Below are 26,371 nucleotides of genomic sequence, written 5' to 3' on the forward strand. Positions count from 1 at the left end.
CTGATGATGCCAATAATAGTGATTATTATGATAATAATGATAATGATGAGGGGAGGAGGAAGAGGAGGAGGATATTGATAATATTAATAACAATGATAATAATAATGATTATAAGAATGATAATAATAAAAACAATGAAAACAGTAACATTGGTATTGTAATAATTTCTGATACTAATTTCATCAAATATCACAAACATTTATTTTTATTTGTTATCTAACAATAAACAGATTTATAATGTCGACATCAATTCCTCCAAATTAATACTTGCCTCATATACTGTCTGTGTACCTCCGTTCAGTTTATTCGAGTCATTTTCTTCTGTGCCCGTTCCAGCATCATGCTTCTGTGAATATATGATAATGGAATGATAATTCAAATGGTTTTATGGGTCTATGCTACCAATTAATTTTCGAGCGGTTTGAATAAAGCAAGCCAAAATTGATGGGCTATAGGCCTGGATTAAAAATAAGGAAGTAATCGTAAACACTTTCATGCCTAAAATTTGTTAGTAGCATTCAGTTGCTCAAGTTAAGTGATCGTAATGCAATCTTCGTCAAATCTTTGAGAAAAATTGTGTTCATCTCTGATAAAGTTAACACTATTTTGAATTACAACACCGTTTTTGTTTCTTACAAATGCTTATTTCATTTTCGGACTAACGAATGTTCGGATTAACGAGTTTATTTCGTTTTCGGACTAACGGCCCTTCGGACTAACGAACCTTATTCATTTTTTTCGGACTAGTAACATTCGGAATAACGAACATTCGGGTAATTCGAACCTTCGGAATAGCGAACGTCACGCACTCATGTTATAAGCTAAGAAAGTGTGCGTCCATGTGTGAGGGTGCGTATGCGAGGGTGTGGGTGTATGTGGGAGTTCCGGTAAAGTACCTTAAACCATTAGGCGTCACACCTCCATCCACCTTCACGTAGAGATACGTATTAGTGTGGCAGTTGGGGGGGGGGGGCTTTGTAGCCCAGTAATAAACAAGTTTTGATGGTCTTTGTTTATAGGTTAGGAGTGTCACAGTGGACGATTTTATGACTTCTTCTGGGAGTTTATTCCATCTATCATTGACTCTTTTACTGAAGAAAATAACGTTTCTTATTATGGGCCTTTTCACACGAGAATCTGGAATCATTTTCGTAGTGATTATTGCAATTCGTCTTTAGAATCATTGGGCTTTTTACACTTGAATGTTGAATCATCATCGTAATGATGATTGCTATTGTAATCGTGACTGTGATTAGTGACCGTGATCCTAATCATGAACTAGTTTGGTTTCACACATACTAAATATTCGTCATTAGCTTTATTTTCACTGGAATCATCATTCAAATTACGATTTTGGTAGCGTGTGAAAGGGCGGTAGATCTCATAAGTCCTTTCTTCATCCGAAATGGTCATACAATCTAACGTCACCAGCGCTTATAATGAAATATATTTGAATAAGAAGGGTGTATAATCAGGACACATATTCTCTTTGCATATAGAACTTTGTACTTTGTAATCATTTCTATCATAACCACGTGCAATAGGTACACACCAAAGTTCGAAAAATAAAACATTTACTTAAGATAATGAAGTGAAAAAGAGGCAAATGGATCTGGGTGAATCGCATAAATCTGTCATATGGTTTATGCGGTATAAACAAAACTATGTTACGCATTTAAGGATTTGATTTTGAAACCAAGTCATATCTAAACTTGTATCTTTCATGATTCTTTACACTGTTTTTTACTCTCTAAATGCAAAGGAGCTAATGCGGGGAGCGTTTCGTCAACAGTTTTGTCTGACAAGTCGTCAGAGCTGACAACTTTCAATGATTTTGATTGGCTGAGAAGCTATGTTACTATGGTAACTGTCGGATAAAACGTATCTCATGTTCTTTCATGAAACGCTCCCCTGATCCCTAATCACACTCTTTCCACAGTGAGATGAGGGACCAGTCCTGATAGAATGAGATTTAAATCTATCAAGAGTGAATTTAACCTTCTTTGGAGTGAAAGTGTATTAAAAAGATGCCCAATTTCACTCCACGAAAGGTTGAAATTCTATCCTAAATGATTGAAATTCCATTCCACCAGGACTGATCCCTCATCTCACCTCATCTGAAAGGATTATGATTAGGGATCAGACTTGCTTCTTTGCATTTAAAGAATAGACATTGCTTTATTTCCTTAATATGAAAGAAATATCAATATTAATTGCATAGGATTACTCTAAGATTTTTCCGGATTAGATGTACATATTTCACTGCCTTGTATTCAAGTGGATCATTTCGAAATAGATGTGCCAACCTTGCATCCAAGCTATTTGCAAAAGAACAGTGCTGAAATTAAAAGACTACTACAAAATCTTTATATCCCAATCATTCTATTTTGTTGATTATTTGTTTCCATCATCTTTCAGTAAAAGTAAATACAGAAAGTATTCGATGATAGAAGATACAACATGAAGAAAAAGCGAAAGAAGGTTCCCTGGCTACAGTGCAAATAAAGCATGTATGAAAGGATTTATGATTATGAAATAAGTAGCATATTTATCCTGAGCAATATGATCCTTCAAAAATATACCAAAGTTTGAACAAATATTTAATCTGCCCGTGTAAGCCTTAGGCTACATTATTGCTTCGTCTCTGATATCATTCATTATCCAAGGAAGAACTTACTGATAATATCAAATTTATGAAACATACGTAACATTTTTATGTTTAACAAGTTCAGACAAGCAAAACCTAATTAGTTTATTACTAACTTTTATTTTATGTTCACTTAACTGTCCATAGCTGTGCTGATCTCATTGTTTCTTCATAACTATAAAACAATGTCTACCAGTCAAGGTGCACATTTCGTGGTCGGACAGGCCGGTGAATCGCGAGAGTTGATTGTCATGATGCTGGCGGAGTGAGTGTAAGTTAATCATTGGAAAAGTTTTGGTTTCACGAGTTGAGTTTACAATGTAGGTCAGATTTTCAAATTTATAAAAAAAAAAGATATGCAGAATTCTCGAGATATCATGACGTTGTCGATCCAGACTTTCAAGCATGACAAAAACTATGTGAGTACCTTTTTTTTCATTTGTGTTTATTTTATTCAAATTTTTCTAACATATCTTTTAATTTTTTTTCTTTCTTTCAGAAAGCTGTCAGGCTGACACCTAAAGAAATTATTCAGCAATCACAGGGTATTCATGTAAAAAATACTTAGTTCATTCGTTAACGTTCGTTGATATTTTGATGGGAAGGGACGGGGTAGACTACATGAAACAGGTTTTATATTTCATAGTTAGCGAATCAGAACTCTCTGTTGATACTCATTAATTCCGTTTTCTTTTCTTTTTTCTCCCCCCCCCCCAATTTTTTCCTCACTACTTGAAATAGTCGCCCCTGCCCCCTGTACCATCATAACGGCAAATACTCATGGAACTTCGGAGATTTGCCAGCTTTAAAGGCATATATTATCAAACCCATGTGATATAGACAAATGGACAACTAACAAAAAAGGATGAAGTTCGAAAAAAATAAGGTTTTTCTGTTTTTTTATTTACGCAATTGGGATCTCATTGTCATGATTACGAGTCATGGGCGTACACTGATACAGTGAAATAGATTATCAGTCTTATATTGATCTGAAACAAATACAAGACAAACAATTCTTTAACCTTTCAGTATATCCGTATACTTCTGTCAACTGTATACCAGTCTGTGAAAAATATCAAGGTAATACAAAAGGGGGAGTTAATAAGTTGAGTAATCTGTAAACGCCCAAACAAGCATTTACCCGTCGATGTGATTCTGGTTATGATCTCGATAGCTTTATCAACTTTATAAAGCTAAACGTGATCGAGATAACGAAACTTAAGATTTTTTTTGGTTAAGATCTAGTCTATATTAAACGTTTTGGCCTATTGGATCTTTAAGTCGAATTTATACTTTAAAAGGGTATTCCGGGCTGAAAATATTTGTATCTAAATAAATAGAATAAAATTCATAAAGCAAAATGCTGAAAATTTCATCAAAATCGGATAACAAATAATGAAGTTATTGAATTCTAAAGTTTAAAGTTTTTCTGTGAGAATAGTTATATGCAAATCATCATAAATATTCACTATATACATGATATAGGTGGACTGATGATGTCACATTCCCACTTCCTTTTTTTTATGTCATTCCATAAAAAACATAATCGTTCCATTTTTTCACACATGTGTGAATAATATGTCTCCTTTATAATGAAATAAGTTGCAGCGATGCACTAAATCAGTTGTAAATCCAATTTTTTTGTTTTTGGTATAAAATTTTGAATAAACCTGATTTCATATAATAAAATACCAAAGAACAAGTTGTGATGTAACATCATCAAGTTGCTCATTGAATATTCATGAAGACATGTCAAGTACTGTTTCACCGGAATAACGCAAATCTTTAAAATGCCAAAACTTATTTATTCCTAGTCCGATTTTGTTAAAATTCTCGGTGTTTTGTTTGTCTGATTTTTCTTATTCTGTTTAAATCATGTTATTGTCAGCCCGGGGCATCCCCCTAAAGGTGGTGTCACACATTGGCGTTTTAGACAGCGTATGCCCGACGTATCAAAATTTCTCTAAAACGTCGGCATACGCTGAACTTCGATTTTTTTTTCAACTCTGGGCGTATACTTAGCGTATTCATAACGAGTTGGACGTATACATAACGTATTAGTAACTTATATCGAACGCTTCGTTAACTTATAAGTAACGTATTCCAACGAATGCTTATCGTATTGCTGGCGTACACAACTTATGCCCTACGATAGCCTAACTTACGCATAGCGCGCGGCAGCGTATTGCTGACGAACACGTGTCGTAGCCTATAAAAAGGCTGCCGCTCGACTACTCAAATCATAACCGCACGATACATCACCTATCAACACCACCGCCATGCCGAAGAAAACTCCTTTGAACCCCACCTTTATATACCAATTCCTATAAACATGATAAAACGTTGTCAATACGCCATTATACGGTAGCTGTAAGTTATAAACACGTTCAGTAAGTTTTGTGGTCGTCCGGAGCACGTCTTCATACGTCAATATACGTTGGAGTTAAGTTACACATACGTTCAAAGCACGTTACTCATAGGTTAGAAGTAAGTTTTAGGGTACGCTGGACATTATCTCGACGTACATCGACTTATGAGTAACTTACGGGTAACGTGTGTCAACGTGTATCAACGATCGCGTAACTTGCCTACAACTTATGGCCCGCGTATGCGGGACGTATGAGCCATACGCTGGCATACGTCGAAAAATGTTGTCCTTGCATTTCGACGACCTCGCCGTATGACGACGTATACCAGCGTGTTTTAGCGTACTCTTAACGTATGCAAAACTTACCCGTAATGTATTCGACGTACGCCAGCGTATTCGCCAAATTCCTCATACGCCGGGCATACGCTGTCTAAAACGCCAAGGTGTGACAGCGCCTTAAGTTTGATATTTCCGCGGAAGAAATGTCATGGAGACATAAGTTTTCAACAGAATTATTTTAATTGTGAATTGATTGATAAGGATTTCAAAGGGTGCTCAGGGTCTGTTTCATAAAAGGTTAGTGATTATAAAGATTTTTGAGGGAGTTACTAATCAATGATGTTGTTTGGGATAGTGGGATACGATATCAATGTTTCACACACTGAATAGCCAAATAATAGTTATTTGCTAATTGCATCTTTCAAACGCTTACAACAACTGTGCATATTTTCAAAATAAAAACTGGTTGAGATCACTAACGATTTCCCGAGGCTAACATCAAGATGAACGTGTCATCGTGAAAGTTACAGGTAAGACTACTCAAATAGAACTTTCTGATGGCAAAGTATAGGTCTACTTACAATCCAATACTCTCTCTTTTCTGAGACACCCTGTACAGCCTCATCTGATCATGATATGAATGCAGTATTTTTGCGAGGGGAATGTCTTTCATGTAGATTAAAGAATTTTCACGACTTTAAATATGAATATTTTCTTTTTTACCGTACTAATTTTCTACTTTTTTGTCCCTCGGGCACCCGATACAGCAGTTTGATTATGAGGAATCGATTATTTTTTTATTAAAAAAAATTTCTCATTCATTCAAAATGCTATATTTGTATCTTTTAAAAACTGTCTATTTTTCATGATATTATCCGTAGACATTTCAAATACATCACTTTAAAAATTACAGCGTCCAATTTACCAATACCTGTGCTTATATTTGATTGATTACTAGCATTATCAAAACTATACTGGAATCGTGTTTTTTCTGACATAAGACATTTCACATGTTTTGATTCTGTCATTTATAATATGAGTAAAATTTAATATTCTTTGAACAATTTTTGTATTAGTGATAATTCTGATTTTAATGGTATTGAATTCACACATTATTTGTATGGAACCTAAAATATACACTTTTATCTTTATTGTATATATTGTTATTTTATGTTAACAGACCATGCTGTAAACAGTCATCTGAGCTTGTTATCCTGCACAGCAAAAACTGTGGTGTTAACCGGTTTACATAGAGGACCACACCACTTATTTTACACCGGTGTTAAATTGGTGGTGTTAGTTTTACACCTATAGGTGTTAGTACAACACAGTCAACCTGTCCGAAACGTCGAGTCTCTCTACTACTCATCATCTCTACTCGCCGACTCAAGCCAGCATCTCCTCATCAGCTCTACTACTCGAGCTGTTCTCACTCAACATTCCTTCTGGTTTACAGTCCTTTTCAGGACTATTTTCAAGAAAGAATACTCTAATCTCAAATCTTCACTTTCTCGCCTATCCACTTCTTCTCTTCTTCTATCCACTGTTTCTATAACACTCCACATGGTGTACCGTAAACCACATCAGCAAGAACACACCTTTTGTTGTTACATTTACACTCTTTGGTGATATGTTTAATCTCTAGGGTGTAATTTTAACATCTCAGGGTGTGGTCCTCTATTAACACCAATTGGTGTCAGTTTTAACACCGTAGTTTTTACAGTGTGTATAAAGATATATTAATGAATAAAAAAATATAAAGAATGGGGTTTAGACTCGATACAATATATAATTTATTCGAATTGTCAAAAGCAATTGAAATCGAAGCATCTCAAAGGCCATTTACAAGTTTTGTAGCTGAAACGGGTCAAGAATAAGCTGTCAATCATCCTAACTATATATGATTGACATTTTGTTAACCGACAGAAGCATAATATAAAATAAAAATATTGAATTGTGAACGCTTATCAGATAATCTAATACATTCGTTACTTGTTGGAATTCGATCTTACGAAGTATTTAAATAGAAGTAAACTTCGACTCCTGTATTGTATTCATCTTTTAGACAACTCAGTCTTGTACAAAACTTGCTCCATGCATATTTACGTTCGAATTACATCAACATGACCAACATTAAAGCATGACCACAATGAAGATGAGTATGGCAATTTTCCCCACAATGATATCAAATGAAAATAATAAATATATAATAAAAATAATAATAATAATTATGATGATGATAGTAATAGTAATAATAATAATAATATAATGATAATAACAATAATATTAATAATAATAATAATAATAATGATAATAAAATAGAATCTGTAAAGCACACGTATCCACCTTGCTATAGGTGCTCAAGGCGCTCCAATATTACCCCAGCCGAGCTAGTCTACCGATTCTGGTGCGCACAGCTTTTTGGGGAATTACTTCCTGCCGGTACCCATTTACCTCACCTGGGTCGAGTGCAGCGCAGTGTGGATAAATTTCTTGCTAAAGGAAAATACGACATGGCTTGGAATCGAACCCACGTCCTTCAGATTGAAAGACGGGAGTCTTAACCACCGTGAGACCACGACGCCCCCGCATAATTATGACATTAATATTGTTAAGGTTTATTTATTTTTCCCAATATGTATATATCAAACAGTAAAAACGCTTAATCTTTTCAAGGCAAATTTAGACAATGGATATGATGGAGTGGAATCAAAAAGCTGAGTGGAGATAAATCATTAATTTCAACTCAATGAAATTTCGATTTTTGTAATTCTTATTTCCATAATGGTAACATTGTTACATGACGAGTAGGATTAATCCTAAATTCACTCTAAAATGTATGTTTTTATTATAATAATCACTACGATCATTCGCAAATCAATTATGAAATTGAATATATAGAATCTATCCATAATCGCTAAGAGATCTGTCAAAATTTTGTCTAAATTCGAACCTTAATTATTCAATATTTCCAATTATTCTGACAAATTCAAAGCATATGACCATTAGATCACCAATGAATTTGTCATATCTCTTGATAGAAATTTGACTATAATTATTTGAACTTTAAATCCAGTGTTTATCAACCTAACCACGATTCTGCCCTTTTCAAGGTCGCATAGTTTCGTGATTATGACACCTTCTAATTTACCATAATCGTCCTAAAACTATCATGAATATGGGGGAAGAAGTTCGTATAACCCTGCTCACTATTTAACCAACGATGACTGTTTAAACGGAGAGGTGACAAAATGGGTATATGACGCAAAACATATTGGCCCTTACTTTGAAAGATAGACAATTCCAAGTAAGTGATAGCGATGCATGAGGCCCGTGCTATATGAAATCCGGCTTACCTAAGGGCCTGGTCACACCACCCAAACGTTGTTGGAGCGGTCGTGGAGCGGAGAGAAAAAAAATCATCACCACTCGCTACCGTTCACCTTTTTCGATTTCGATTTTTTTTTCGATTTGTTTTCGATTCGGCCCTCTTTCCCTACCGCTCCACGACCGCTCCAACAACGCTCTGGCGGTGTGACTATGCCTTAAACTGACAAGTCCATCCAAACAAAAAAGTTGATGTGAATAAAGAGAGAAAAATCCAACAAGCTTAACACTGAAAATTTGATTAAAATCGAATGTAAAATAAGAAAGTTATGATTTTTTAAATAAGTTTCGCTTTATTTCACAAAACAGTTCTATGCACATGCTGGTCGGTATGCAAATGAGGTGTTTGATGACGTCACTCACTCGCTATTTTTTGTGTATTTTATTACATGAAATAAGAAATATGAAACAAAGTTTTCTCTCTCCCTGAACATGTGGAAATTCCATTGTTTTAACATTTTATGCTTCAGTCAAGTTGGTCCTTATGGCTAAATCTGTAAAATAAAAACATTGTATTCAAACGATAAAACAAAACAAAAGAAATAGTTTGTGAGGGACATCATCGACTCTCTCCTTTGCATATCACTGAGTTGTAAATATAACTATTTTTTGAAAAATAAGAGAAACTTTAAAATGCTAAAACTTTCTTATTTAACATCCGATTTTTAAGAAATTTCAGCATTATGCTTGTTTGTTGATTTTTTTCTCGCTTGAATCAAAATCGAATATTTTCTGAGATGGACTCGATAGGTATGATCTTACCAACATTGGGAATTTCTTTTAGGCATTTTTATTTGATTGATTGATTGATTGCATTTATCTAGTGTGATGAAAATTTTTGTCATTCTAAGGTAATTGCATTTTTTAACCTTAGTGGACAATATGCTTCCCGCTTTGGTCAACATTCTGCCCAACACTGGTTTGGCACATTATTACCCACGTGCTGGTTAAAGTTTTACTCAATATTTTTTGCAGTGTATACATATAATATCGTTTTGTTCTTTGAAATGCCAGCCTCTTCGTAGTTCTTTAGTGACATTGTATAACGCTCTTTCCCCCTTTCTTTTCAATCTTGTCTATTTTAGCATTTCTTGGAATTCAAAGTTTACATCGCCTGACCAAAGATACAAAAAATCAAGATGGGACGTAAATGGAATGAGAGAAACAGTGATCAGCTGAAACCAACATGATATGAGAGGAGAAATTGATGAATGTGAAAGATCCAAAACATCCATGTAGGCAGTCAACAAGTCCCCCAGATTTCTGCAAAATATTGGGGGTTTTGTTTATTTTTGCACATATTTCGTATAAAGTTATGCATGCTTTAGGCGAAGAAAGGAAACATTGAATTCAATAATGAAGATTTGATGCGTGGATGTATCTAAAGGAGCTCAAGTACATTACGGTGAGGCTCGAATCTAAGTAAGACCCTTGGATATGAAGTCGGCCTAACTGCTAAACCAATAAACCTAAAACATAAAAAGAATCTGGAATAGATGTGATGATGTCGGGAGCTATAGTGAACTCTTAGGTAGGTCTGTCATCAATAATTTTTTGTTGGTTTGGAAAATATATTAGATGTTGATTCACATGTGGACATGCATATATTCTTTAAGATTGAGGAATTAATTTCATATAATATTCACTGTGACAGTTATAATGAAAAAAAAAACGATCCATTTTACGATTTTCCATTTTCGTCACTCCTTTTGGGAGGCTTCATTTCCAGTATAGTCACTTATTTCGGAGTGATCAGAAATATCTCGTTCAGAATCCCGTTGCATTAAAAAACTTACTATTATGGTAACTCTACTGACGAATGGTAACTACCATGGTAACAGTGCTCATCAGCAAATCAGAATCAAGAATTCCATGAAAGATACCTTTGGATAGCAAATTTACCATAAAATTAAACTTTTATGCAACGGGACAATTGGCTTTTTTATCCTAAGTTTCTATATTCAGAACTGGTCAATCCAAATCGTATAGCTCGAAGTACTATGTCAGACAATCTCTGTCAGCTACCGAGGTATCAACTTTTACATCCTACATAAAACTTCAATTTTGACAGATCTTTTGATGTTTTAACATTGTGGAGTCTACACAACGGAGTCGGTCGGTGATACCTGCGATATTACAGGTCCTACAATCAATTAGCGTACACTCTATTATTAGATTAAGATTTAAACCAATCAGGATTTTAAACATAACGATAAACGATTTGAATTTAAATCATTTGAGATTTAAAAGTTAATCCTAAAGATTAAAAATAAACCCAAAATTGGCTGGCCACCAGCCGATCTGGATTTATTTCAAATCCTTGGTATTTAGAATGTAACTATGAATCCATGGCACACCTTTGCTCAGAACGTATGAAATCATTGTAAATATCAATTGTATCTCTCTATATTAAGAGCTCAGTTGCACATGTTGCAAAAGGGATTAGATCCATGTTCAAATTTGTTTTGTTTTTGTCTCAATGTATAGACTATTAGTAGCTCTATAAGATGATACCAACGAAAAGAGTGAACAAAAATGGCATAGAAAAAATCCTTCCTTTTTTTCAAAAGGGGTTAGATCCATTTCAATTTGGTTGCAAAAGTGGATAGATCCACAAAGATGTGGATCTTGTGGATTTTGGAAAATAATATTTTTAAAAATATGAAGACAGGTAGATTTATTTTATACCCAATCTTATGTTCACATGATAGGGTAGTATTCATTTTCAAGGGGATCCACACTTTACAAGCTTTGCTTTTAGTGGACACCCTCATTTCCATTTATGCTCAATATTATACTGTTTATTATACTGTAAGAATGCTCGTCTGTAAAATTGTATTTGATTTGTATTACTTTATATTACTTTGTATTATGTTTTGAATGGAATTGGAATGAAAAATTGAATAGTACACAATGACAATTTAGTTTCTCATAAGAATATTGCAGTATGGGAGAATAAAAAAAATGATAATTCTCGGAATGGTCCAAAGTGGATGTGTGATATCTACATCGATGGGAAGCAAATGAAACTTGAAACAAAACTTAAATTTAACGTCACAAGATGTAACGTTATTACCTCCAATGGAATTTCATAGTCCGGTCCTTTATTCTTCGCCATCGTCTCTAGATGTTGCGGGGTAGACCTCAAAACAAATCATCAGCTGGCGAAAATGTTCATCAATGGCCTTGCGCACTCCAGCTATCAAAATAGCATTGATTATGTGAATTCCAACTCAACGCCGTAATTAAACCCTAAAACGTGTAAATTATTAAAATCCTTTCAGAACTTTAAGAAGAATCATTTGTCGCGATTTGTTCCTGTTATTGTACCACTCGTCAGTCATTTCCGCGGGAAATTCGCCACCTTCTGTGTACGTATCTTGATTACGAGTAAGATCTTTAAACAGAGGTAATGTCTGGGTTCGTAATCCTCTCCATGTTAAACAAAACTTTATTTCGTTTGATGGTACATCGTGTACATTTCTTACGAATGCACGTTTATACGCATGTTTGCATTTTGTATTGTGCGCGTCTGTGAGAAATGTAGGAGTAAAGAAAGGGACAAACAAAGAAATGGGTGTTCTGCATTATAGTCCAAAGTTCGACCTAGGTTGCACAGTTCCTAGCACTGCCTGGGATTAGAAGAAGATCCCTTTATATCAGGGATTCTCAAATGGTGGCGCGCGCGCCACTTGTGGCGCACCGAGCCTTGCGGAGTGGCGCTTGGGAGTTGGTATAAAAAAAGTAAAAATAAGGAAAAATTGGGGAAATAAAAATGTATCTACCAGTAACCTGGAAATAAGGATTTGATGATCATTTTAATACAAAGAGAAAACAAAAACTCTTTTCTTGACACTTAATTGCTAATTGATTTCCTCAAATTTTGTCCAATTTAGCACTCGATAACCCCTATTATGGAGGATCGATGGTGTTCTCCTTTTTATTTATTCTTACAAAGTTTATGTGCCACAGAAGTGATATGAAAACCCCGTTTGTAGGATTTCTATTTCAACGGCGATAAATTTTGCATTTCCAGAGTATAAGTTTTGGTTAAGAGTTAAACATCAAATAATGTGATATTTAAAGAACATCCTGATCATAATAGATTATGAATTTGGGACATAACAAGCAGAAACCTTGTTTCCGGAGCATGAAATCCGAAGTTGTAAAAGTGAAATATATGTATGCTCAGATGTATTGCTTGCCGTGATTGTCTGCATGCACTCTTGCTAAAGACGAACTGAATGAATAATACTGCACGTGAGTTGTAGAGAAAGATGGGCAGTTTGGGGCGCTAGGGCAGTGTAACGCCTAATTTTCAGCCCTTGCAAAATCGGGGAACGTAACTTTAGCCACTGGGGTACAGATGGGGGCCCCCATGTGTTTCACGGCCAAGAAAAAAAAGGAGAAAGGGAAAGAAAAAGAAAGGGAACGAGTGGAATTATCTTAATATTATGTCAAAATATATATTTTTGTATTGAAAAGTTCAATATTTTTACTTCAGCTGCCATATCTAGCCCTCTTGATTTTTTTTACCCATTACGCCACTTGCTTCAGCCAATAGATCTGGTGCAGAACAGTCTGAACTAGTGGTATCATTGGTATGTTGTGAAAAAGTCACTGGTCATTTTTCTTTTAATATTAATATTGTGTAGTTTGTTGGCATTTGTATTTTTTCTGTTGATATTAATTGCAGCACCTCTGCATGGGCAATTTAAAAGGCCTCATATTCCAAAACTTCTGGGGGCTCTGCCCCCTCGACCCCCATCAGGGGCCTCTGGACCCCCTCCGCTGATATTGCGCAATGGATAGTGGAGCATTACCGATTCTCAACAAGAAATGTGGCGCTTTCAAAAAAGTAATTGAGAATGGCTGCTTTATATAAAAGAAAATATGTACAATACGTGTCACAGAGTTCAGTTTGGATGGTGGATGTTATAGAACGATAATTTAGGCGTAAGGGCTGGTGGGTTTTTCATAGTTTTCTTCATGTCCAGGACCCCCATCAGCACCCCCGCTTCCAAGGGCCGTGATCACGTCATTTGCTCCGGCGACAATTGCTCCGCTCTAAATTCCACACACTTATCGAATGGCCAGCTTCAACCCTGGGTTTAATATTAAACCCTAATGCAACCTTAAACTTACATCTCAGACGAAATCAAGCCAGGAGCAACTCTCGTAGAAGCAAATGTCGTGTCACCTTTTCATGAGGCTGTTTGTAAGTTACTAGTGACTGTAAGAACGACTGGTGACCCTTTTCTCGTGGTAAATGATATAGACTGGATTTGCAGAAGTGTTGATTTAGTTCAGCTTAGAAAGGATCACCAGTCGCTTGTCAAGTCAATCGTAACTTACGAACAGGGAGCCGTTTCGTTAAAGCTGTTCGTAAGTTAAGAGTGACGTTAAGATCTACTGGGGATCCTTTCTTGTGGTGAATGATATTCACCATTAAATGTTTATTGATGAATACTTACCGCATAAGATAAGTTCAACAGTCGTTCTTAAAGTCGCTCTTAAATTACGAAAATTTTCATGAAACACCTACCATGTTTATGAAACACCATCCCGGTGATAGAATGGCTATACATCACACCTCCCATTGATGCGCTCTATCAACATTTTATATATTTTCAGTGTCATTATGACAATCCAGAGAGCGCCCTCACCTGCAGACCACAGTAAGTCAGTTCATACATGCCATCCGAGCATGCGTAAAATAAGTTCATGATTATACACTGATGTAAAACTCTTAGATGACCGCCCGACAAAGCAACATTCAAATCAGGCAAACTGATATTCGAAACAATCAAGTATTATGGATTATAAAAGAAGGTGTGTGGAATAGCTTGTCCCTATCAGGGGCCGCGGAACGGTTTAACAAAGTCTGACCATGCAAAAAATCACAATCGTATGGTCATTTTCATGTTTTGTACACGGTCTTGGAACCCCCCACCCCCGCTTCCGCGGCCCCTGCCTATAGGTGCTCGTTGCTGAAAGGTGCATGCATGACTTGGAATTCCCTGCAGGGGAGGAGAAGTCTATATTGTTTACCCATTGTGCGTTCTTTTCTTCTTTTTTTTCGTAGTAATCTTTATTATTCATTCACTTCAAATGAAATCCATACATATCTAATATGGAAAATATTCAGTGAAATTTATGGGGGTATCGAAGGAAACCAAAATACGGGGGAAAATCCATTTTTCAATTCAATTCTTTTATTTCATTTCCATTTCAAATATAATACAAAGTAATATAAAACAATACAAATCAGATACAATTTTACAGAATATCAGAAAGATTAGAATGAAAACAACATAAGTTATGGAAGTTTCGTTGTACTTTCTACTATGAGATCCTCAAATTGGCAACATACTTCAAAATGGCTGACTTTGTGGATAATTCTCCTTTTGTTTTGTACACAAATTTGTCCCCTTTATTTTACATACTTCATATTATTATTATCTCCTCCTTATGTGGTGTGAATTATATTTTCCCATGACATATGCTATGCTCAGAAGGAGGCAAGATGCAAATTGAAAGAAAATGGGGGAATCTGAAAATTTGTGTATGAAACAAATGGAGAGTTGCCCCAAAAATCTGTGATCGGCCAATTCGAGGATCCCCATGCATTGTAAAGTACAACAAGACTTTTCAAACGTCCATAACTTGCTTACTTTATTATTAAATTTGATGAAACCTGTAGTAGTAGTAGTAGTAGTAATAGAAGTAGTAGCAGCAGCAGCAGCAGTAGTAGTAGTAGTAGTACAACGACTATTATACAACTAGCGGTCGAATTGGGAGTACTGTACTACTACCATTAGTTTAACGTTTTGATATTATCACGACTGTACATTTTCAACATATTAGGTCAGAATGGTACTTTAGTTTCTCTAAATGTTTTAATTATATGCTGCCCTCTTAAGGAGACGCCGTGTACAGATTTAAACTTTTCCGTTTAACGGTGTATGCTGGTATGTTGGTGTAATCTCGTATTGAAATGTCTTTTTTTTTAATGACCGTGGAGAGGGTCTCACCCGGACATCTCTTATCATGTAGTGGTCGACACTAACTTGCAAATTCTGCTTTCTCTATGTAAGAAAACATCTTCTACAATTACTACTACTACTACTACTACTACTACTACTACTACTACTACTACTACTACTACTACTACTACTACTACTACTACTACAACTACTACTATATACTACTACAACAACTACTACTATTACATCTTCTTCTTCTACTACTACTACTACTATTGCTACTATTACATCTTCTACTACTACTATACTACTACTACTACTACTACTACTACTACTACTACTACTATTACTACTACTATTACTACTACTATTACTACTACTACTACTACTGTATACTATTACTATATACTACTACTACTACAACTACTACACCAACTGCTGCTACTACTTCTACTAACTACTACTACCACTATACTACTACTACTACCACCACCACCACCACCACAACCACTGTTACTTCTACTACTATTACTACGACGACGACGACGTCGACTACTACTTTTTCTACTACTATTACTACTACAACCCTACCACCACTACTAATACTAATACTACTACTGGTGCTGCTGCTACTACTACTTGTAGTAGTAGTAGTAGTAGTAGTAGTAGTAGTAGTAGTAGTAGTAGTAGTAGTAGTAGTAGCAGCAGCAGCAGCAGCAGCAGTAGTAGAACTACTAATATACAACTAGCGGTCGAATTAGGAGTACTGTACTACTACCATTAGTTTAACGTTTTGATATGATCATTTACTGTAGAAATATGAATATTATATCACAATGATAATCGCCAGTGTATCGGTTGGTTGGGCGGAGGGACCTTCAGGTCACATTATTAGTTTGCTATCCTCAGCCCCGAGTGCCAAAAGATTCACTGGGAGGATTGCTACCAAACATTGCATTTATATATGTGATATTTTATGTAATTTCATGTTATGATGTGTCTATTGTATATTTAAGTGCCTAATGATGAATAAATAAATGAATAAATAAATGAACAAGGCTGTATTGTATTAATGAATAGAAAGTTATCCCAATCACAACGGACTTCGAAGTCAAAATTATTCTACGAAATGGCGGGAAAATGGACAGGTCAAATTTTAAGCAATTGTGGTATTATTAAAAGGACAGTATTTTAGGGATATGAGGAAAATAAAAAAACGAAAACGCAAACATGAAATATTTCGAAATTTGGTCCCATATACCATGTTTGCCTTCTCCCCTCAAACTTCTTTTTTAGCTCTTTACGCTCCTGGCTTCCTATTCGTATTCTTCCCACATTCTTCACATTCCAAACAAATTATCCCATGCAAACAATTTTGTAATAATTCATATTCTCATTGCGTGCTCTTTCTTTCTCCCTCTCTCTCTATCTAACCCTCTCTCTACATATCTCTATCCCTCCCTCTCTCTCTCTATTTTTCTATCCCCCTCTCGACATATCTATCTCTGACTCTCTTCCTCTAGCTATCTACATCCTCAATCATCCCCCACTAGCTCTTGATCATAGTACTCCATGCGCCTCTCTCACACGCACACACACACGCTATCCCTCACACATACTCTCCCACATACGCGCTTCTTTTTCTCTCTCTCCCTTGCCTATCTAACCTTGTCTTGATGCTTCTCACTTCTCTCTCTCACACACACACACACAAATACACACATTCACCCACCTCCACACACCACAGGCACTCGGACACCCACACCCTTACTCGCACACACACACACACCTTTTCTTCCATTAATTCTTTATCTATCTCTCTCACAAACAAACTATCTCTCTCTCGATCACAGACACTCACCTCCAAACACCACAGGTACTGCACACCCACACGTTCACTCGCACACCCACACACATTTCCTTCCATCAATTCTTTATCTATCTATCTCTCTCTCTCTCTCTCACACACACACACCCTTCTCCACACACCACAAGCACTCGCACACCCACACGCTTACTCTCTCTCTCTCTCGCACACACACATTTCCTTCCATTAATTCTTTATCTATCTCTCTCTCTCACACACACACACCCTTCTCCACACACCACAGGCACTCGCACACCCACACGCTTACTCTCTCTCGTACACACACGTTTTCTTCCATTAATTCATTATCTTTCTCCCCCCCCCCTCCCCTCTCTCCGAACACACATGCACACCCCTCCCCCATCCCCCACTCACACTGATTTAAACAGTCTATTCATCCGTCCCCTCTTCATGCTCTTGCTTCACTTCCAGTTCATGGAATACAGATCTATAGATCAACCCCCAATTTGATTATGCGGTCAGGATAACAATATTGTATGCCACGGATGATGAACCGAATGGCATGAATTGTAAACTTCTTTTTCTCTCTCTCTTAGTGAACAATCAATGCAGATCCGATGCAAACAGAACTATGCGAAGAATTTGTGGAAATATTGTCCCAAGATCGCACTCCTCATTGTGAGAATAGCGATATTAAATAGTTTTGAACTTTGTTAACGATTTATAATCTCTGTATTATAATGTGCCACTTTGTATAGGGCTAAAGCCGAAACCGATCCAAGCATGACAAGAGACTCGTGATTCGGCTAAAAATTTGGTGATGTGATTACTGACTGCATTTTAAACTATGAAAAGGTTCTTTTGATTTTACTTTGATATACAAAATTGATTTTTTGAAAAACAATAATTTACAGTTAAGCAAAAAAAAAAGTGTGTGTTAATGCCATGCAATTTCATTGGAAAGAGGGTGGGGGGGGGGGGGAGTACTCTCCGTGGGGATTATGGTTGTGGCCCACTCTCATACCCATGTTTTCAAGGAGAGATTAAAATGTAACAAAACACGGGTGCAGAGGGAGGGGTTTCTATTAATATGGGGCACAACTATCAATGCATTTGATAAGTTATTTCTTTTTAAAGATATTTCTGCCAATAAATCGAAAATATAGTTTCCTGTACAACGCTATAATAGAAACCCCTTTCCCGCCTATGAAATAATTTTCAATATCCATATTCAGGTTCCCCTCCTCAAACGGAAAGGGACCATCACTCCCATCATAAGTTGCCATCATCAAATGATCCACAATTGATTAAATTTGGGGTGTTTGGATAGACCTGCCAATAAATCGAAAATGTAGTTTCCCGTACAACGCTACAATAAACGCCTGCCCCCCCCCCTTCCAGCCTTTGAAATCATTTTCACATTTTCAATATCTATATTCAGGTTCCCCCTCCCCCATCCGAACAGGGCCATCACTCCCATGGTTTCTGGAGTTTCCAAGACTTGATGATTTGACTATATGTCACGTCATTAGTTGCCATTGTCAAAGGATCCACATTCGATTAAATTTGGGGGTGGGGTTGGATAGACCAGGGACCTGTCTTACAGCGAGTTTCGATTTATCCAATCAACCACAATTATGGAAAGCCAGCAACGCCAATATCTAAAATGCATGTTTCTTCAAAATTGTTTTCTAGATATGACGTGTGATCATGCATTCATTGCTGTCTTAACCATTTTGTGTGCAGATTTTCGTTAGGGAAAATTATGGAAATGGTAGATTTCCATTTGAGGCGGATTGGATCAATCACATGCAGCTCACAGTAAGGCGGGGCCCAGATTAGGTGGGTCTTGGCAATTTTCACAACAAGCCTTTCATAAATCCATGTGTTGAACGCATACGTCATCGAATCTTTTGATGTCGTTTGTATGCAATCGACCATGCTCTAACGAGCACCAATGCTTTCAAACCACCCATGTTAAAAACAAACTTTAATGGAGGTCACACCCTATATTGGGGTCGACTCCCGGATAAATTACATATAAAATTAAGGGTAAAATAATATTGTTTTTTAGAGTGTCCTAATTTCGATTAAAACTTCTCAATCTCAGTCTCATGCCGATTGCAAGTTATTTGTTAATGTTGTAATCGTTCGTCTTCATGGGAACGTTTGTTTCTAAATTAATTTGGTCTTCCTTTCCAATATATTTCCCACATATAACAAATATGGGTGCTGATTTTGATTTCGAATCATATATCAAAGTTATACGGCGATTTGTGAGATATCGCAGAACAATTATTTACTGTAAAAAAAATACATAACTATAAGCAGTTTCCAACCGAAATGAACAGTCTATTACCAAAATACTCAATAGATTGGATTTGAAATTGATGTTTGGAGTTCTTAAAAGTTGACATATCCTGCACAGAAGCATTTTCTGAAAGTGCTAGCCCTTTTTTTTTTTGCTTCGGGTACGTTAGAAGATGGGGGGTACTTCTAAAATCTTCTGGCACAACTAGCACACTCATTCACACCATAATATAACCCCATATCTCAATCGTTCTTTATTATGTTCAGGTTTATTTTCACAAATCCGTTATGTACTAAAACTGTGAGGTAATTACATAATTAAACTGAACAAGCTTTGCATATATACATATCTACGATGAATACGAAATGCTAAATGAAGATCATTCTTGAAATGAATTCAGATAAAACGGAAAGGTGGAAGAAATCTTATAATCAGAATGCTCAGATAAGTTTTTTCTTATAAAATAGTGTTAAAATATTACGCTTTAAATGCACGTGATGACACAGTGACGTTAGAAAAATCATGGCAATATAGGCAAACCAGTTGACTTATTACGAAACTGACCGTTTTAACATCACGATTATTTACACCAATATTCAGTGTTTCTTGTACTGGTTCACAATAGATAGGCGTTACCCTTAAACCATGGGTGAAAACTGAACCAAACAACTCCCATATGAATCACCTCTGGAGCAAACATATTACTCTGTATGATTGCCTGTATGCCATTTTCCGAAAAACTCACAGAAAAGCATTTTTTCGTCTCGGTTGGTGGGTCAATTTGAAAAGAATCTTTGATCTTTGGTCGTGCATGATGATGCTTTTTACTTCAGCATTGCATATTGTTTGCAATTATAGAGAAGTGTCGTATGGAATCCATGTAAATGTATATATTATGTAGGTTGCATGATAATTTGAGAATTCGGTTACATTATTTTAATTCATGTAACTGCAAAGAGAACATGATGTTTAACATAATTTAAAATGAAACCTGAGTTTACAATTCTTGTCAATCATGTTTAAAACCATCATGTTCATACATCGTAATAAACTGCTGGCCAATATCGAATTTTACACTCATCGACGCTTGGTAATTATCATTTGATTCGGTTAAACTGAAAATTTATCTAACGAAAAGTAAAGAATCAACAACTATATGAATAACAAGACAAAATGTGATATATAATTGGAAGAAATATGGTTTGCTTAAAAACAGAATTTGCTGTAAAATAATAACAATTACATGCCACCAGCCTACACATTCAATCATTACTTAAATACATTGCTTTTTTATGTACCAGTCGCGGTTTCAAATTGGTATATAAATAAATTATCGATTTTTATCAAATTTTTAACAACCAATGTTGATGATAAACAGACCAATCACAGAAATCGTATTGATAGATCTTTGTGTGGAGTGGGTAAAAGTGTGTGAGTGGGGTGCATGGGGTCGGGGTGCCTGTGCGCGTGACGGGTGTGCGTTTGTGCGTGTGTGTGTGGAAGTGCCGTACCCTAACCCTAACCCTTTTTTTTATAACTGATTTCATTGTTTCTCCTTTAAGTTATATGATTTATGCTTCTATCAAGTTAGTGAAAAAAAGTCAAAATATGAAATGTAAAATATTATATTATGTGTTTTGAAATGTTAAATTGAAATGTTATATATTTTTGTTCATGGAATCAGAATAAAACAGTATGAAAAGAAGTAAGGCGCCTGGCTAGACATGGAAAGTCCGGAGTTCGATCCCCGGCCGCGGCATCCTATGTCCGTTAGCAAGGCATTCAATCTACAATGCTCTTTTATCCTGCTTTCAAATAAATGGAAATGCTATATACATTATTGGTAACCAGATGTGCACTTGTGTTTTTTCAAGTGTGCGTGTGTGTGGATGTTCTGTGTCTGTGGCCGAGTTGTCTGAAAATATTGGTACAAACTATTCCACGTTTTCACGTTTAAAAAAGAGGGGTTGGGATTGAATCCTTAACAATTCCCTTTTCATCAGAATCACTCTTCTCATTATGGCATATTAGGCTTTTCCCATCTTTTCACAGACACTTTGAACAAATAGACACAACAGAAATTCCATACTTACATCTCTTTCGTACATTTATTTCACTTAGATATAGTACTGTACACAAAATCGGTAAAAAAAGGTTGTGTGTCTGCAAATATACCTTACAGTCACAATATAGGCCTACTCCTCTGTAGAACTTCAGTCTTCCGGGGTTTTTGAAAAAAAATCCCTTTTTATTCTCTATATGTTTCAGGTACAAGCGTCAGCAAACGATTCAAGCAAATTTGCCAAACTATGCTATGACACAAGCAGAAAGTAAATAGGAAATAAACCAGGGGCCGTTTCATAAAGCTGTTCGATAGTTAAGAGCGACTTTAAGAACTACTGGTAATCCTTTCTTACGCGCTAAACCATCGCCAATAAAGATTTTGGTGTACACCATTTAATAGAAGAAAGGATCACCAGTCGTTCTCAAAGTCGTTCTTAACTTACGGACAGCTTGATGAAACGGCTCCCAGTGATAGACAGAGTTATTTGACCAGTATTTACTGAAGTAAGATTGCACTAAAAGGATTGACCTAAACATATGAAATATGAAATGATATAAATCTAAATGAAGTAACTTTGTCAAACCACCAGTTGATTCTAGCATATTTAAATAAGACATTGTATGGGGTTCATTCTCCGGTAGGTCAAAAGGTCTAGATCAAATGAAAAAGAAAACAGTGATATAAATAAACTTCTTAATGCCTACATTATGATATAGAAACTAATAGATTATCGTCCTTTAATTTGTTGCAACTAGGGTTATAAAAAGATGTGCGTTTATTATTATCATTCTGGTTTAATAGTTATTTAAGGTCAGTTTTTTGTTAAGGTGCTCTTCTAAAATTCCATTAACAGACCGGTATATTCTCTCTTATGACACGATTAGGCAATTTCACACAACCAGGTAGTTCAAAAGAAAAAATAAAATTACCACTTCATCATGTCTTAGCATAAGTTCTTTCAGCAGTCTTCAACATCAACAAAAAATTGCTCTCTATCGTGTCTATGTGGAAAGGAAACGAAAGCCTGGGAAAGACTACATAAAGAACCCCAAAACAGCTTTTCAAGATCCCTAAAGACCCGGTCCCCGTTGCATAAAAGCTACAAGTAAGGTAATTTGTCATATGCAATGGTATCTTGCTTAGAATCCTTGATTCTGATTGGCTGTTGATCACCGTTACCATGGTAGTTACCATTGGATGCCATAATTACCATTATCATGATAATAGTAACTTATATGCAACAGGGCCCTTGAATGCAACTATAAGTCTTTGAGTATACCGTCGGGTCGTGTGGTCCAGTGGTTAGAGTTGGACTCATAATTGCAAGGTTGTGAGTTCGAATCCCATCTCTGTCAATGTCTCCACTTTGATAAAAAGGCCCGAGAGTAATATCTGTCGTCTATAACGTCAGCCACTATGACTGATTAACCTAGACGTAAAATGTTTCCTAGGTAATATCAGCTTGGCGTTTACCAGCAAAAATGCTGTCCTGCCGAGTTCCTACGGGAGTTACCAGAAACAGAAACAGACTGTTGAGATATCGCTAAACATCTAGAACATCGGAAGACCGGAAATTTTGTAAAATCTTTCAGCAGTCTCCAAAGTCATTGTCATTTGTGCAACAGCTCTGAAAATTATCTGAACACGAAAATGCATTTGAAAGACCTTACTATGATCATCTTAAGGTCTTTAAAGCCAGCTAAAGGTCTATACTGAGAGTTCAAGGACACTACAGAGGGATTTCTTAAAAATCATAGCTCAACCCCCTGTTTTACTTGGGTTGCCTTTGAGTTTCTTAAATTTTCTGTTTTTTATTTCGAGCAACTGAAATTACCACTTTCAAGTCTTATCGTGGAACAGACCTATTCTTCCCATTCTAAAAACACTACGTGCTCTGTTTAAACTCCCCATTTCTCACTTTTGACATCTTCTTCTCCCCATTTTTACGAAATGGAATTGCCCAATTCTTTCCATCAAATAGCCCAAATCCCACAAGTTTGCCGACATACAATAAGATTCAAGTCCAAATGAAAAGCATATGCAAATGGAACATAAAAGCGCCTCCCATGCTTGGCTGGGCCCCATGAATTCGATACAGGTATGAATTATGACATGATACAGGCCGGTGTATAATTGTACCATCGCCCTGGCGTTCATTTTGCTGCTATCCACCGCTGGTGTATATTGCAGTACCATTCCCCAAGGAATGACCAAACATTGTTTTCGTCTTTCTCACGCCAAGTAAGAAAAACATCGGCAACCTTTTGCTCCAACATTGGGGTTACTTTATCCCCTGTGCTGATGGTTCATCTTTCATGAGGATTAATTTTTGTGGCTTTTAAGCACGATCTTAGTGACAGTTTATTAAACGAAGTAAAGGAACTAACCACGGATTTGGACACATTTTCGTAACGGGGTAGCCACGCCCTGTTAAGGGTCATTCTTGCAGCAGTGCGGGTGTACGTCACATTGGCGTCAGAATTTGGGTACGGAAAAAATGGCTGTTCCCACTGCGGGATATTTTCGGATCTTCTGGATCATAGTAGTATCAACATGCTGTTCATTCACATATACTGTAAGTATAATTATTGATGTTTTATTAAAATAATTCTCCTACAACTAGATTTGCAAATTTAGCAGAAAGGTATCAATCACATTTAGATCTAAACTTTATAAAGTGTGCTTATTCACACCAAAGTTTGTTTGTTTAATTTTCGTATCCATTCATGGTACATAACTAGTCGTAATATTCAATGTAAGGAAAAAGGAAACATTTTAGAAATAAAGGATAAAGTGAAGCATAGTTCCAGAACAATTTTCAAAGATAGGCCTATGCTAGAAAAAAATGTATTGTTTATCCATAGTTGCAAAAGGAAGACTGCTAATATAATAGACAATGTGATTGGAAATATTAAACGGTCACAAACTAGATCAATTTAAAGGACAGATCCAATCCAACAAGCATAAAACTGAAAATTTCATCAAAATCGGATGTCAAATAAGAAAGTTATGACATTTCAAATTTTCACTTAATTTCACATAAAAGTTATGTGCACATCCTGGTCGGTATGCAAACGAGGAGACTGATGATGTACTCTACTCACTATTTCTTGTTTATTTTATTATATGAATTAGGGAATATTCTATTTTTCTCTTCATTGTCAAGTGAAACAACCATTAATTTCTCTTTGAACATGTGCAATTACCATTGTTTGATACTGTATGGTTCAGTCAGGTTGGTTCTTGTTGTCAAATCTGTAAAAATTGAAATATTTTGTATCATTCAAACAATAAAAAACAAAAGAAATAGAGAGTGAGGGACATCATCGTCTGTCTCATTTGCATGTCACTGAGTTGTGCATATCACTGTTTTATGAAAAATAAGCGAAACTTTAAAATGTCATAACTTTCTTATTTTACATTCGATTTTGATGACATTTTCAATGTTATACTAGCTTTATTATCTCTTTTTATTTAAATCAACATTTCTCTGGGATGGACTTGACCTTTAAGGTTATAAAAATGAGAAAGAGTTACATATGCAGAATTGAGATATAACATTCACAACAAGATGTTAATGTTCATGATGATGGTTATGATGATGATGATGATGGCGATAATGATGATTATGATGATAATGGCGATGATGATGATAATGGCGAGGATGATGACGATGATGATGGTGGTGGTGGTGGTGTCGATGATGATGTATTTTTGCTTTACATTCCATTATAATTCTGGACTTTCATTTCTTACAGTTTGTTATTATTTTGATCAAGTTGATTATTTCATTTTTCAAGACGAATAAAGATCGACTGGCTTTCGTAATTTAAGTGGTTACACGAGTATTTTAAGTAATTTATACATTTAAAAGAGAACAGGGAGAGGTAGGGAAGAGAAGAGGGGTGCCTGAAGCTTCTCCATTAGTTATGAAAATACCAACCGGAACATTCTGGTCGTCAACGTGTTCGATACCGTCCGTTACTTATACAACGTCATTTTTAGTGTTATTAAATGCGAAGTTTTTCATGATGAAATTATATGTTGCAGATTGATCTAATTGTAGCTGGACTAGTACCATAGGCGGAACTTTCGTGAGGTTCTTGGTTCAACGCGAGACGACCCTCTCCCATTGTTTACTATTCAAAATGTGAAAACCGAGAGGGGCACGTCCCCGTCCCCAGTAGCGTAATGAGCCCCCCCCAAAAAAAATAATAATAATAAATAAATAAAAAAAATAAAATAATAAATAAATGAAAATAAAAAAAAATGATTAAGGGGACATAAATGGCGGATATTGCGGGGAAAGATCTAAACACATACACGAGTAAACAAAGCGAGCGAGAATGCATTTCATTCTTTCTTTTTTATTTTTTTTTCTGGCCCCCCAATCTGTACACTGTGCCCGTTCCTGGCCCCTTCCCTGCAGTCACAGTCAACATCTTATTCTTATACATGTGTAACTGCTATACTATTCGTTTCATAACCTGTAAACATGTG

The 26,371-nt window shown here is 36.0% G+C and overlaps 1 protein-coding gene across 1 annotated transcript in view; it reads right to left on the reverse strand.

The window, feature by feature from the left end:
- Positions 1-12,208, reverse strand: part of LOC121406125 (solute carrier family 28 member 3-like) — a 24,295-nt gene extending 12,087 nt beyond the window's left edge. The window contains exons 1-2 of the mRNA XM_041597145.1: positions 11,758-12,208; positions 272-346 (exon numbers count right to left, since the gene is read on the reverse strand). Coding sequence (XP_041453079.1) covers positions 272-346; positions 11,758-11,799 — 117 coding nt within the window. The 5' untranslated portion in view covers positions 11,800-12,208. The remainder of the gene's footprint in view (positions 1-271; positions 347-11,757) is intronic.
- Positions 12,209-26,371: the final 14,163 nt, after the last annotated feature.

This window comes from Lytechinus variegatus, chromosome 19 (assembly GCF_018143015.1).
Source record: "Lytechinus variegatus isolate NC3 chromosome 19, Lvar_3.0, whole genome shotgun sequence".
In the NCBI taxonomy this organism is placed as follows: domain Eukaryota; kingdom Metazoa; phylum Echinodermata; class Echinoidea; order Temnopleuroida; family Toxopneustidae; genus Lytechinus; species Lytechinus variegatus.